At 37.8% G+C, this 15,665-nt stretch overlaps 1 protein-coding gene across 5 annotated transcripts in view; it reads left to right on the top strand.

Annotated features, from left to right (window-relative positions):
• EPG5 (ectopic P-granules 5 autophagy tethering factor) overlaps nucleotides 1–15,665 on the top strand; it is a 131,822-nt gene that overhangs the window by 80,885 nt on the left and 35,272 nt on the right. For all 5 annotated transcript variants that reach the window (XM_061168863.1, XM_061168864.1, XM_061168867.1 and 2 more), the window contains 5 exons: nucleotides 7,501–7,695; nucleotides 8,726–8,939; nucleotides 11,601–11,749; nucleotides 12,698–12,899; nucleotides 14,357–14,429. In XM_061168863.1, the coding sequence (XP_061024846.1) occupies nucleotides 7,501–7,695; nucleotides 8,726–8,939; nucleotides 11,601–11,749; nucleotides 12,698–12,899; nucleotides 14,357–14,429 (833 nt within the window). The remainder of the gene's footprint in view (nucleotides 1–7,500; nucleotides 7,696–8,725; nucleotides 8,940–11,600; nucleotides 11,750–12,697; nucleotides 12,900–14,356; nucleotides 14,430–15,665) is intronic.

Raw genomic sequence — 15,665 nt, forward strand, 5'->3', positions numbered from 1 at the left:
TTTTTCCTCTTTTAGATTGGGGTTCTGTTTTACCTTGTTGATTCATTGTTGTTAATTCTTTTTTTTTTAAAATAAATTTATTTATTTATTTATTTATTTATTTATTTATTTTTGGCTGTGTTGGGTCTTCGTTTCTGTGCTAGGGCGTTTTCTAGTTGCGGCAAGCGGGGGCCACTCTTCATCGCGGTGCACGGGCCTTTCACTGTCACGGCCTCTCTTTTTGCGGGGCACAAGCTCCAGATGCGCAGGCTCAGTAGTTGTGGCTCACGGGCTTAGTTGCTCCGCGGCATGTGGGATCTTCCCAGACCAGGGCTCGAACCCGTGTCCCCTGCATTGGCAGGCAGATTCTCAACCACTGCGCCACCAGGGAAGCCCTGTTAATTCTTTTATATTTTTATTTTTCCTAATAAATCTTTTATTTTTCTACTTTTCTTTTACTGTTTATACTTTGTTATTGTTCTCTCCTTTGGCTTGCTCCCCCCGCCCCCCCTGCCCCCCGCCCTTTTTTTTTTTTTAAGTTTTTTTTTCTTCTTTTTTCTGTTGTGGTTTTATTTTACCTTGTTGCAGTTGTTTCAGTTATAGTTTTATTTTTCCTAATACAATTTTTGTCTTTCTAATTCTGTTTTGTTTTTTATTCTTTGATATTGTACTGCTCCTTTTTTTCTTTTTTCTCTTTTACTGCTCCACGAAGCTTGTGGGATCTTGGTTCCCAGGCTGGAGGTCAGGCCCGAGCTCCTGTGGTGGGAGCTCCAAGTCCAAACCACTGGACTAACAGAGAACCTCAGACTCCAGGGAATATCAATCGGGGTGAGGCCTCGCGGAGGTCCTCATCTCAGCACCAAGACCCAGCTCTATCCAACTGCCTGCAAACTCCAGTACTGGACGTCTCAGGCCAAACAACCAGTAAGACAGGAGTACAGCACCACCCATCAAAAAAAAAAAATGAAACAACAAAAAAATGTTACAGACGAAGGAGCAAGGTAAAAACCTACAAGACCAAATAAATGAAGATGAAATAGGCAACCTACCTGAAAAAGAATTCAGAGTAATGATAGTAAAGGTGATCCAAAATCTTGGAAACAGAATGGAGAAAATACAAGAAACACTTAACAAGGACCTAGAAGAACTAAAGAGCAAACAAACAATGATGAACAACACAATTACTGAAATTAAAAATACTCTAGAAGGAGTCAATAACAGAATAACTGAGGCAGAAGAACAGATAAGTGAGCTGGAAGATAAAATGGTGGAAATAACTGCCAGGGAACAGAATAAAGAAAAAAGAATGAAAAGAGTTGAGGACAGTCTCAGAGACCTCTGGGACAACATTAAACGCACCAACATTCGAATCATAGGGGTCGCAGAAGAAGAAGAGAAAAAGAAAGGGTCTGAGAAAATATTTGAAGAGATTATAGTTGAAAACTTCCCTAACATGGGAAAGGAAATAGTCAATGAAGTCCAGGAAGCACAGAGAGTACCATACTGGATAAACCTAAAGAGAAACACGCTGAGACACATATTAATCAAACCATCAAAAATTAAATACAAAGAAAAAATATTAAAAGCAGCAAGGGAAAAGCAACAAATAACATACAAAGGAATCCCCGTAAGGTTAACAGCAGATCTTTCAGCAGAAACTCTGCAAGCCAGAAGGGAGTGGCAGGACATATTTAAAGTGATGAAAGGGAAAAACCTACAACCAAGATTACTCTACCCAGCAAAGATCTCATTCAGATTCGATGGAGAAATTAAAACCTTTACAGACAAGCAAAAGCTAAGAGAATTCAGCACCACCAAACCAGCTTTACAGCAAATGGTAAAGGAACTTCTCTAGGCAGGAAACACAAGAGAAAGAAAAGACCTACAAAAACAAACCCAAAATATTTAAGAAAATGGGAATAGGAACATACATATCGATAATTACCTTAACTGTAAGTGGATTAAATGCTCCAACCAAAAGACATAGACTGTATGAATGGATACAAAAACAAGACCTGTACATATGCTGTCTACAAGAGACCCGCTTCAGACCTAGGGACACATACAGACTGAAAGTGAGGGGATGGAAAAATATTCTATGCAAATGGAAATCAAAAGAAAGCTGAGTAGCAATTCTCATATCAGACAAAATAGACTTTAAAGTAAAGACTATTGCAAGAGACAAAGAAGGACATTACATAATGATCAAGGGATCAATCCAAGAAGAAGATATAAAAATTGTAAATATTTATGCACCCAACATAGGAGCACCTCAATACATAAGGCAAATACTAACAGCCATAAAAGGGGAAATTGACAGTAACACAATCATAGTAGGGGACTTTAACACCCTACTTTCACCCATGGACAGATCATCCAAAATGAAAATAAATAAGGAAACACAAGCTTGAAATGACACATTAAACAAGATGGACTTAATTGATATTTATAGGACATTCCATCCAAAAACAACAGAATACACTTTCTTCTCAAGTGCTCATGGAACGTTCTCCAGGATAGACCATATCTTGGGTCACAAATGAAGCCTTGGTAAATTTAAGAAAATTGAAATTGTATCAGGTATCTTTTCCGACCACAACGCTCTGAGACTAGATATCAATTACAGGAAAAAAACTGTAAAAAATACAAACACAGGGAGGCTAAACAATATGCTACTAAATAACCAAGCGATCACTGAAGAAATCAAAGAGGAAATCAGAAATTACCTAGAGACAAATGACAATGAAAACACGATGACCTAAAACCAATGGGATGCAGCAAAAGCAGTTCTAAGAGGGAAGTTTATAGCAATACAGTCCTACCTCAAGACACAAGAAAAATCTCAAACAACCTAACCTTACACCTAAAGCAATTAGAGAAAGAAGAACCAAAAAAACCCAAAGTTAGCAGAAGGTAAGAAATCATAAAGATCAGATCAGAAATAAATGAAAAACAAATGAAGGAAACAATAGCAAAGATCAATAAAACTAAAAGCTGGTTCTTTCAGGAGATAAACAAAATTGATAAACCATTAGCCAGACTCATCAAGAAAAAAAGGGAGAAGACTCAAATCAACAGAATTAGAAATGAAAAAGGAGAAGTAACAACTGACACTGCATAAATACAAAAGATCATTAGAGATTACGACAAGCAACTATCTGCCAATAAAATGGACAGCCTGGAAGAAATGGACAAATTCTTAGAAAAGCACAACCTTCTGAGACTGAACCAGGAAGAAATAGAAAATATAAACAGACCAATTACAAGCACTGAAATTGAAACTGTGAATAAAAATCTTCCAACTAACAAAAGCCCAGGACCAGATGACTTCACAGACGAATTCTTTCAAACATTTAGAGAAGAGCTAACACCTATCCTTCTCAAACTCTTCCAAAATATAACAGAGGGAGGAACACTCCCAAACTCATTCTACAAGGCCACCATCACTCTGATACCAAAACCAGACAAAGATGTCACAAAAAAAGAAAACTACAGGTCAATGTCTCTGAACATAGGTGTAGAAATCCTCAACAAAATACTAGCAAACAGAATCCAACAGCACATTAAAGGGATCATACACCATGATCAAGTGGGATTTATCCCAGGAATGCAAGGATTCTTCAGTATACGCAAATCAATCAATGTGATACACCATATTAACAAATTGAAGGATAAAAACCATATGATCATCTCAATAGATGCAGAAAAAGCTTTTAACAAAATTCAACACCCATTTATGATAAAAACTCTTCAGAAAGTAGTCATAGAGAGAACCTACCTCAACATATAAAGACCATATAGGACAAACCCACAGCCAACATCGTTCTTAATGGTGAAAAACTGAAACCATTTCCTCTAAGATCAAGAACAAGACAAGGTTGCCCACTCTCACCATTATTATTCAACATAGTTTGGGAAGTGTTAGCCACAGCAATCAGAGAACAAAAATAAATAAAAGGAATCCAAATTGGAAAAGAAGAAGTAAAGCTGTCACTGTTTGCAGATGACATGATACTATACATAGAGAATCCTAAAGATGCTACCAGAAAACTACTAGAGCTAATCAATGAATTTGGTAGAGTAGCAGGATACAAAATTAATGCACAGAAATCCGTTTGATTCCTATATACTAATGATGAAAAATCTGAACGAGAAATTATGGAAACATTCCCATTTACTATTGCAACAAAAAGAATAAAATACCTAGGAATAAACCTACCTAAGGAGACAAAAGACCTTTATGCAGAGAACTATAAGACACTGATGAAAGAAATTAAAGATGATACAAACAGACGGAGAGATATACTATGTTCTTGAATTAGAAGAATCAACATTGTGAAAATGACTGTACTACCCAAAGCAATCTGCAGATTCAGTGCAATCCCTATCAAACTACCAATGGCATTTTTCACAGAACTAGAACAAAGAATTTCACAATTTGTATGGAAACACAAAAGACCCCGAATAGCCAAAGCAATTTTGAGAAAGAAAAACGGAGCTGGAGGAATCAGGCTCCCTGACTTCAGACTATAGTACAAAGCTACAGTAATCAAGACAGTATGGTACTGGCACAAAACAGAAATATAGATCAGTGGAACAGGATAGAAAGCCCAGAGTTAAACCCAGACACATATGATCACCTTATCTTTGATAAAGGAGGCAAGAGTATACAATGGAGAAAAGACAACCTCTTCAATAAGTGGTGCTGGGAAAACAGGACAGCTACATGTAAAAGAATGAAATTGGAACACTTCCTAACACCATACACAAAAGTAAACTCAAAATGGATTAAAGACCTAAATGTAAGGCCAGATAGTATAAAACTCTTAGAGTAAAACATAGGACACTCTATGACATAAATCACAGCAAGATCCTTTTTGACCCCCCCTCCTAGAGAAATGGAAATAAAAATAAACATAAACAAATGGGACCTAATGAAACTTAAAAGCTTTTACACAACAAAGGAAACCATAAAAACGAAAAGACAACCCTCAGAATGGGAGAAAATATTTGCAAACGAAGCAACTGACAAAGGATTAATCTCCAAAATATACATGCAGCGCAATATCAAAAAAAAACCCAACCCAATCCAAAAATGGGCAGAGGACCTAAAGAGAGATTTCTCCAAAGAAGATACACAGATTGCCAACAAACACATGAAAAGATGCTCAACATCACTAATCAGTAGAGAAATGCAAATCAAAACTACCATGAGGTATCACCTCACAGCAGTCAGAATGGCCATCATCAAAAAATCTACAAACAGTAAATGCTGGAGAGGGTATGGAGAAAAGGGAACCCTCCTGCACTGTTGGTGGGAATGTAAATTGATACAGCCACTATGGAGAACAGTATAGAGGTTCCTTAAAAAACTAAAAATAGAACTACCATATGACCCAGCAATCCCACTACTGGGCATATACCCTGAGAAAACCATATTTCAAAGAGTCATGTGCCACAATGTTCATCGCAGCACTATTTACAATAGCCAGCGCATGGAAGCAACCTAAGTGTCCATTGACAGATGAATGGATAAAGAAGCTGTGGCACATATATACAGTGGAATATTACTCAACCATAAAAAGAAACGAAATTGAGTCATTTGTAGTGAGGTGGATGGACCTAGAGTCTGTCATACAGAGTGAAGTAAGTCAGAAAGAGAAAAATACCATATGCTAACACATGTATATGGAATCTAAAAAAAAAAATGGTTCTGATGAACCTAAGGGCAGGACAGGAATAAAGACACAGGCATAGAGAATGGACTTGAGGACATGGGGAGGGAGAATGGTAAGCTGGGACAAAGTGAGAGAGTAGCATTGGCATATATACACTACCAAATGTAAAATAGATAGCTAGTGGGAAGCAGCTACATAGCACAGGGAGAACAGCTCTGTGCTTTGCGACCACCTACAGGGGTGGGATAGGGAGGGTGGGAGGGAGACGCAAGAGGGAGGGGATATGGGGGTTTACGTATGTATATAGCTGATTCACTTTGTTATACAGCAGAAACTAACAAAACACTGTAAAGCAATTACACTCCAATAAAGATGTTAAAAAAAAAAAGTATAAAGAAGAAAAATTTCTCACAATCCTTATCTCCTGGAGATATTGGTTACATAGCTAACATTTCATTATAGTTTGTCTTGTGTATCTATGTCTATTAGTTTATGTGTGTATATGTAAAAATACACAGTTAATAACTAGCACATGCTGTTTTATAACCTGCTTTTTTCATTCAAACACGTTTTAGACATTATTCTTGATAATAAATACAGACCTATATCATGGTATTTAATATATAGTGTTCCATGGTATAGATATATTGTAATGTATTGAGCCAGTGCCCTCTGGATGAATATTTAGGTAGGTTGTTTGTTTTGCTACAGTAAGCCTGAGCTAAATATTCTTACATATCTTTGTGAAATTATTGTGCTGTTTTTCCTAGGATAATTTCCTAGAAGTATGATTGCTATGTCAAAAGGATTAGCATTTGATGAATATTATTATACTGTCCTCCTGGGAAGTTTGTACCTATTTACATTATAATAGCAGGGTTTGAGTTTATTATTCTCCATATTAGAACTAACATTAGGAATGATCATTCTTTTTTTTTTGTTTTGTTTTTTTTTTTTTTTGATCATTCTTTATAAGTCTTGCTAATCTAATAGGGGAAGTGGTACTTTGTGATTATTTTAAGTTGTATTTCTTTAAGTACTTGTTCAGTTGCCTGACTTTTCAAATGATTATTGGCTGTTTAATAATTTTTTTGTGTGATTTTTCTGGTATTGTCCTTTGCATGTTTTCTGCTGGAGAGTTTCTTGTTTTTTGATTGTTTTGAAAGAGCTCCTTGGACTGGTAACCTGGTATCTGGAATGTGGTATAATTTTTCTACTTTGTCATTTTTCTTTAATTTTATGATGCTTTTTGCCATATTGAAGTAAAAATTTTTATATATTCAAATCTATCAGTCTTGTCCTTTATTATTTCTGCCTCTGGTCAAGCTTATGAAAGCTTTCCTGACTCTGAGATTATTTGAATATTCACTTATATTCTAGTACTTTTAAACATTAGAACCAAGTTACAAGAAGGTGAGGTTATCTTGTGTGTATATTAGTTGTGAAAATTAGCTTTTTAAAAGTATTAAAAGCACATCTCAATAAAATGTGTAACCTAGAAGTTTTTTTTCTTGACGTAATGCAGAATCACTTTGAATACTTAGCAATCATGGTGGGTACATTGCAAATTTCCAGATTCAGATTATCCCAATATTTTAATCTTTTAAACATTTTCTTTGGTGTGTCCAAATGAAATGAATGGGTTATCCAGAATTTTTAATATCACTTACATTGGAAGTGACAGGTTTATCGATGTTGATTTTAGATTTCTTTTGATTGTTTCGTATTCTTATTTAGAAAAAATTCTATTTGCCTTATGTACTATTCCTTAAAACTTGGGTGCTTAAGTAAAAGTTGGGGAGGGGAGAATTTAGTGACATTCTCCCTTTTTAATTCTTTCAAGGTGTTTATAAGTGGCACTAAATCAGAATGCAGAAAAGTCCTTCAGACCATTCTGAAGAACAGAAGGCTCTGCTCTCTCTTGTCTCCTTTCTTTACTCCCAACGCTACGCCTGCGGAGTTCATACAGCTGTATGAGAAAGTGGTGAAGTTTCTGAGTGAGGACAACAGTGATATGATTTTCATGCTGCTGACCAAGGTGAGCTGTCATTCAGTCCTGCTGTTGTCGTTGAAACGTAGATACTGCTGTTGTTTCCCAGCTCCACAGAAATGCACGGCCCTTGGAGCTCTGTCTCCAGGTGGACTGGAGACTGACAGGCCGTTTTCACATTTGATATCATCTTCAAATAGCATCCCAGAGCTGCTGCTTCTGGGGGCGCTGATTCTGTTATATAGAACAGTCTTACTCATGTAGTATAAAAAGGACCAGTTCCCAAACTCTCTTTAAAAACTTCATACAGTTTTGAAATATTCATAGTAATAATTTAGTACATCCTTCTTTTGAATGTATGCCTTAATTGTGTTTGATAATTGAGTTGTAATATGTCAGAGTGTCTCATATTTAGAATAAGCCCAATCTAAGCAAATTGCCTTTGTTTTATTCCTAATAGAATATTAACTCAGACCAAGGCAATGAATTTACTTAACCAGTTGAGAATTTCAGAGCCTTAGCTATTTTGCCTTCAGTCGTACTTCTCTGACATCTGTGAGTCATAAAACCTGGGCATTTTTTAGGACCTGGAGACTGATCTCAGTTTGTAATGGGGGAGACCATGTTTTATAGTTTGGGATTCTGGAAGGTGATATCAATACTCTGAATTTTCACTAACTGATGCACTCTTTGAAACATGGCCATTAGATGGAGATAGTTCCATAAAGTGGCCGCTTGTTTGTGGCACTATGACCAGTGAAGAAGAACTACGAAGTTCTGATCCTTGTGTTGTAGGGAAAACTTAACAACAAGATTTTTAAATTGCAAAAAAGCATGCAGGGCTGAGAAAACTGCCTCTGCAATCCCAGAGACTGAAGTATAGATGGAGGCATAATGGTACCGTCAGTTACTGAACTGCCTAGATTCTTTTAAGTATATAAATTTTAGTTTCAATCTTTATAAAAAGCTAAATGCTAGGTAAGCTTTGACTTTCAAACTAAATTTGCACATAATTTTCTCTATTTCAATTAATTTTCTAGTATAAATAAAACTGCTTCTTATTTCCTTTTCTTTTTAGTTCGATCTTAAGCAATGGTTAAACGCCACTAAACCTCCTCTGTCTGATCGTACCAGGCTTCTGGAGTCCATTCATTTGGCACTTACCGCCTGGGGCCTTGAACCAGATGAAGATATTTTGATGCCATTTAATCTTTTCTGTAAGCACTGGACTTACCTTCTTCTCTACCAGTTCCCTGACCAGTACAGTGACATTCTGAGGCTGCTGATGCAAAGTAAGTGCCTTAATTGTGACGGATTGGATGACAGTGAATGTTTAATATGACATTTACCATTCTACAGATGTCATCCAAAAATGTAAAAATAATGCAAGTATGCAGGAGTTTAGAATCACTAATCTTCACCCAAAGTGCTCAATGAACAATGCCCAAAAGGTTGCTGTCTGTAAAAATGCTCAGTTATTGTCCTAAATGTCAGAATGGGCCCTAATTGGGCAAGACAGCTCTTAGACATTGGGGTTGGAGTCGTGCACCCACCTTTTTACCTCGACTTTGCAGCTGTCCTGAACTGGGGTGGGCCTGCTTACTCTGGTGACTGTAGATTTGGGAAGAGGAGGAAGTTGCTCCTTTACAGTATGCTTAATATGCTGGTTGGTTTCTCTATAGTTCCAAAATGGTGGATAAATTTAGTCTTTTTCCCCCCTAATTTTTTGACTCTTGTTTTTTGCAAATGAATTTTATCCCTGTATAATGATACACTGTATTTATATTACCAAGAGAAAGAGAGCAGCATTAAATTTTCCAAATTCCCACTGTTTCTGTCCCCCTCCTGCAGTTTTCCATCAGAGTGTTGGAGATCAGAGAAGAAATAAGAGTGTAGGCTTTTTTATTTTTGGAATTTCACTAGGCAGGAATTTTATTGAAATTTGAAAAATGAGATAGTATTTACTTTTTTTCATGTAAACTTCATACTGTTTATAGATGTAATGGAAAACTAAATTTTGCTTTATGTCAAGTGTTTGTGTTACATCATAGAAATAGTATAATGAATAAGTTAATGATCTTTGTATTGGACTACCTGAAGAATACTGAAATGTATGGTCTCATTTTCAAAGCACTACAAAACGTTCATTGTTTCCTGCAGAGGCAAGTTGCAGGGTGCGTGGAGAATGGTGGTAGGGAAATGTACTTGTATAATTTTTAATACACATTTGCATAGCTAAGTTTTGCCCTAAATTTTCAAAACTGGTTAAGCATATATTGTGGGTTTTTTCCCTGAAACCTTTTAAAGAGATTGTAAATTGTTTATATAGGCAACCATTGACTTGGATTTAGCAGGAAATTTTTATTTCCCAGGAAAAGTAATTCAGTTACAGGCTTAAGAAAACACTACCACCTCTGTCAGATTCCATAACCTCCAGCCTCCTGGTTTCCATCCCTCCCTGGCCACCGTATCGGTGTTCCCAGGGCTTCATCCTTTGCTTGTCTGATTTGCCCTGGGTGAGCCCATTGCAATTTTCCCTGGCTTCACTGACATCTTCTAGGCGTGCATGACTCCACACCTGTAGCTGTGTTCCAGGTCTCTGCCCTAAGATCCAGACCGCAGTAGCTATTGGGACACAGACCCTTCACTGTCCCCTAGGTACCTGTCACCCACTAGTGCAGCTGACCTCATCATCATTCCCCTCAGACCAGCCCCTATGAGCCACTGTTGTCCTAGTTGATCCTTGTGCCACCTCTGGGGGGAAAGGACCTGAGGGCGTGTAATTCCTGTCCTCTGGGAAGTCAGTTTTGCAGGTAGCAGAGTGCTGGTTGGTAGTCTCTACTTTTGCATACTGTTTCTGTGTTGCTTTAGGTTTTGCCCAGTGTAGGAGTGGACTTTTAGGGGTGAGTAAGAGATTCCTCCTGAACAGAGCCTAGACTCTGCAGTTGCAATTCTGCACCATGGGTCCTTTGTTGTCTCTCTCACATTGTCCAGCCAGGAAAATGGCACCTTTACCATTCCCCAGTCAGGGGCTGGTAGGTGGGAGTCCCCCGCCAGATTCCAGCTCAGATGGCTCGGCTGTGCTCACTACCAGTAGGGTTACCAAGAGTACGGAAAGTCAAGTGTCCATGTGGACAGATCTTTCAATAGGTTCTCTTAACTTTGGTCTCTTCACCACAGATCTTTGTTTTTTTTTTTTAAACGTTTTTATTGGAGTATAATTGCTTTACAATGGTGTGTTAGTTTCTGCTTTATAACGAAGTGAATCAGTTATACATAGACATATATCCCCATATCTCTTCCCTCTTGCATCTCCCTCCCTCCCACCCTCCCTATCCCACCCTTCTAGCTGGTCACAAAGCACCGAGCTGATCTCCCTGTGCTATGCGGCTGCTTCCCACTAGCTATCTATTTTACATTTGGTAGTGTATATATGTCCATGCCACTCTCTCACTTTGTCCCAGCTTACCCTTCCCCCTCCCCATGTCCTCAAGTCCATTTTCTAGTAGGTCTGCGTCTTTATTCCCATCTTGCCCCTAGGTTCTTCATGACCATTTTTTTTTTTTTTTTTAGATTCCATATATATGTGTTAGCATACGGTATTTGTTTTTCTCTTTCTGACTTACTTCACTCTGTATGACAGACTCTAGGTCCATCCACATCACTACAAATAACTCAGTTTCGTTCCTTTTTATGGCTGAGTAATATTCCATTGTATATATGTGCCACATCTTCTTTATCCATTCATCTGTCGATGGACAGTTAGGTTACTTCCATGTCCTGGCTATTGTAAATAGAGCTGCAATGAACATTGCACCACAGATATTTATGAATTTGTTTTGGATTTTTATTTAATACTCATTCATTTGTAAAGTACATGTGTTCTTTGATTCAAGTTGAAAGTTAGTTTGTGAAGGATGCTGACTTGCTGTCTTCTGTCCCTGCCTGGTAAGGCTCTGCTGAGCAGCTGCTGAGCCCCGAGTGTTGGAAAGCCACCCTAAGAGCCCTGGGCTGCTGCGCCCCAGGCTGCCAGCAGGGGGCAGCTTCTGCTGAGACCATGGTGCTTCAGAGCTCTCCGGATGTTCTCTTGTCAGACAAGCAGGTGTGTAGCTCTTGGTCTCTGAAGTTTTTGCGTGTTTCTTTTCCATTTCCTTTGTAGTTTTTTTTTTTTTTTAAATTAATTTATTAAAAAAATTTTTTTTTTCTTGGCTGCATTGGGTCCTTGTTGCTGCGCTCGGGCTTTCTCTAATTGCGGCGAGCGGGGGCTACTCTTCCTTGCGGTGCGCGGGCTTCTCATTGCGGTGGCTTCTCTTGTTGCAGAGCACGGGCTCTAGGTGCGCAGGCTTCGGTAGTTGTGGCACGCAGGTTCAGTAGTTGCAGCCTGAGGGCTCTATGGCACACAGGCTTCAGTAGTTGTGGAGCACGGGCTTAGTTGCTCCGCGGCATGTGGGATCTTCCCGGACCAGGGCTCGAACCTGTGTCCTCTGCATTGGCGGGAGGATTCTTAACCACTGCGCCACCAAGGAAGCCCTGTATGTTTTTTAAACAACTGGAACACATTTAAAATTTATATCTAACAAAGCATCTTTTTATCTCTAAGAGCCCTGTGTTTTCCTTTGTCAGTCATCTCCCGTTCCCTCTACCCCCACCCGCACCCACCTCCTGTGCCTGGATCAGCTTTCTATCATGCCTCAGAGTCTGATTCTTGCCTCTCTGTTCAGGAACAGCCCAGCCCCAGCCCCTGTGTGTACCTCGCCTCCCCACCATAACCCTCCTGCTTCACTGGCTCCTTTGAGCAGGTTTTCACGCAGTGTCCCACAGAGCTCTCAGCTTCATCAATTTTATATGATGTGGGTCCACATGAATTTAGTTGAAAAAAGGGTTCCTTTGCTTTAGAAAAGGAGTTTGAAATCTGCTGATTTACTTTTCATATGCTATATACCTTTGCAACTCGATTACAAAGTCAAAGCCCTCCATCACAGTCTACTGTAGTATTCTACTGAAAGTAGATATTCAGTAAGCATTTTTTAAACCGGTCATTCTTTTCTAGGTAATGGAGACTATACATTGGCTCTCAAACTTTTTTTATAAGCTTCGGTTATCCACGTTGGACTTTAAAAGTTTTGGTTTATTCTCAAAATGGAGTCCTTACATGGCAGATATGAAGACACTCTTGGGCTACCTTGTAAAAAGACTGCTTGACTCAGAAATGGCCTGCTTGGCCCAAGATCCATCTGCCAGCAGCAAAACAGGTAATATGCCTTTAGCGCAACATGGAGCTTAGGTGTTCTGACCTTCCATTAGAAGAGACTTGAATAGACACATTAAGAGATTTAAAACTTGGTGATAAATCTGTATATCTGAGTGTCATGAAGAAGAAATAGGAAATACACAGTACAAGTGTGAACCCATATATGTGTCATACCTATATTCACTTACACAGTGGGTGCTTGCTTCAGCTTGTTTCTGCCTCTCCTTTGTAAGGTGAAGTACAAAGAGATAGGTTTCAGTCTCCAACTCTTTCTTCCTATTATTTATCTCATTAAGAGTATTTCAGTTTTTATTTTTAAAAAATGCATGTTACAAAATTGTCCATGACATTGTGTTATAATAAAACTTCTTCAATTTAAGAAATTTCATTGCAGCAAATGAAAACTGAAACATGTTTAGTTATATTAAACATGTTGTTTGTATGTCACCATAGGTTTATGAATATACAGATAATAAGTAGATTTTCTATATAGTTATCAATGATCTTGACAAAGGGTGGACTTGTTTCTTCTTTTTCTTAATTGAAGTATAGTTGATGTACAATATTATATAAGTAACAGGTGTATAATATAGTGATTCACAATTTTTAAAGGTTATACTCCATTTATAGTTATTATAAAATATTGGCTATATTCCCTGTGTTGTACAATATATCTCTGTAGCTTATTTTATACCTAATAGTTTGTACCTCTTAACCTCCTACCCTTATATTGCCCCTCTCCCTTCCCTCTCCCCACTGGTAACCACTAGTTTGTTCCCTATATCTGTGAGTCTGCTTCTTTTTTGTTATATTCACTAGTTTATTTTTTAGATTCCACATATAAGTGGTATCATATAGCATTTGTCTTTCTCAGTCTGACTTATTTCACTTAGCATAATGCCCTCCAAACCCTCCATATGTTGCTGCATATGGAAAATTTTCATTCTTTTTTATTGTGTTTATATGTGTGTGTGTGTGTGTGTGTGTGTATGCCACATCTTCTTTATCCATTCATCTGTTGATGGACACCTAGGTTGCTTCCATATCTTGGCAATTTTAAATAATGCTGCTATGAACATTGGGGTGCATAGTATCTTTTCGAATTAGTGCTTTTGTTTTTTTTGGATATACACCCAGGAGTGGAATAGCTGGATTGTATGGTAGTTCTATTCTTAGTTTTTTGAGAAACCTCCATACTGTTTTCCACAGTGGCTGCACCAATTTACATTCCCACCAACAGTGTACAAGGGTTCCCTTTTCTTCACATCTTCGTCAACATTTGGTATTTGTGTTCTTTTTGCTGATAGCCATTGTGACAGGTGTGAGGTGATATCTCATTGTGGTTTTGATTTGCATTTCCCTGATGATTAGCAATGTTGAGCATTTTTTCATGTGCCTGTTGGCCATCTCCATTTGATGGGCTTGTTTCTTGTCAATAAAAATTTTGCTTTGTTTTAGTGCTAAGATCCCTACATTCAGTAATCGTCCAGCTCTTTAAGCCATGGATACTGGTTTTAGAGGACAATGAAAGGTAAATAGTTTTTCTGATATTCAAATTTCTTTAAAATTTATGGACAAAGTTCTGATGGTGTTTTGGTCCAGCTGATGATTCACAGATTTGATTTTAAATTTAGAGAACGCTTCTTTACAAAGTAAACTTAAGACATTTTCTGTTTGTGGAATTGTTAGTCTGATTGATCAGAGCTATTGATTTTGAAGCAAAACTGGACACTCATTTCCAGTTTTCCACAATAAAGAAGTTGAATGAGATTGGTATTTAATTTCAGAAAAACGGATGTTTTCTCCTGAACTAGGTTTTGATAATATAACACTGCAAAATATGAGGCTAACTTGATTTTACCTAGTATCAGTTATTTTTTTGGAACTAATTTGGCTTTCAAATTACTGGGTGGGAATTGCTGTTTTAACATGAACTCTGCAACTAAATGAAAGGATTATTTCACAAGCATTTAAAACAGAGGTGTAGAGCTGTCCAAATGCAAGGAGTTGCCTTACGAGTCTTTTTTCCTCTAAAAGCAAACAAAAGGTAGATGTCCAGAGTTCTGTAAGAATTACACAGTATATATCACAGTATTTAAAGTGTTTTCATAAGTATGAATTAATCTGATCCTGAGATTCAGAAAACTTGAATGTCTTGCTCAAATCCCACAGCTGGTGAGGGCTAGACTGGGACCAGGGTAGAGCTTTGACCCCCATGTCCAGATTGTTTGTATCATCCAGGCTGCTTCAAGAGCCCATTGAGGGAAACAGAAAAATTTCTGGGCCTTTGCTTTTCCCAGAGGGCTATCCTTAGACAATCCACAAGCTTCAGGATTTTGTGGTGACCGTGAAACTGCTTACCATAATTTAGGTTTCCTGTTTATTTCCAGGAAGAACTAATGGAATTTATTTTTATATTGAACTTTCTATACCAGATTCAGAAACTGATAATCTCATATAAAGAGTTTATCCTTTGGTTATTTCCTCTCTGTTCATTTTTGACCATCTTTTTTTACATGACTTTTCACCCCCATGCTTTAGGTAGAGAAAGCTGTCTTCTAAGGCATTCGAAATGTAACCAAGATACACAAGGGATGGGTTTACGGGCATAAATTGGATGTGTTGTAAAAGGTGTTAATTTAATAGTTATTTAGATAGCACACTTCTGAAACTTAATTACATTGGAATAAAGGTTAGGAAGGAAAGTAAATAAAATTATATGATTGATATTAAAAGCTACAATTCACCTCCAGGAATTTACAGTCTT

Source organism: Eubalaena glacialis, chromosome 15 (assembly GCF_028564815.1).
Source record: "Eubalaena glacialis isolate mEubGla1 chromosome 15, mEubGla1.1.hap2.+ XY, whole genome shotgun sequence".
Lineage (NCBI taxonomy): Eukaryota > Metazoa > Chordata > Mammalia > Artiodactyla > Balaenidae > Eubalaena > Eubalaena glacialis.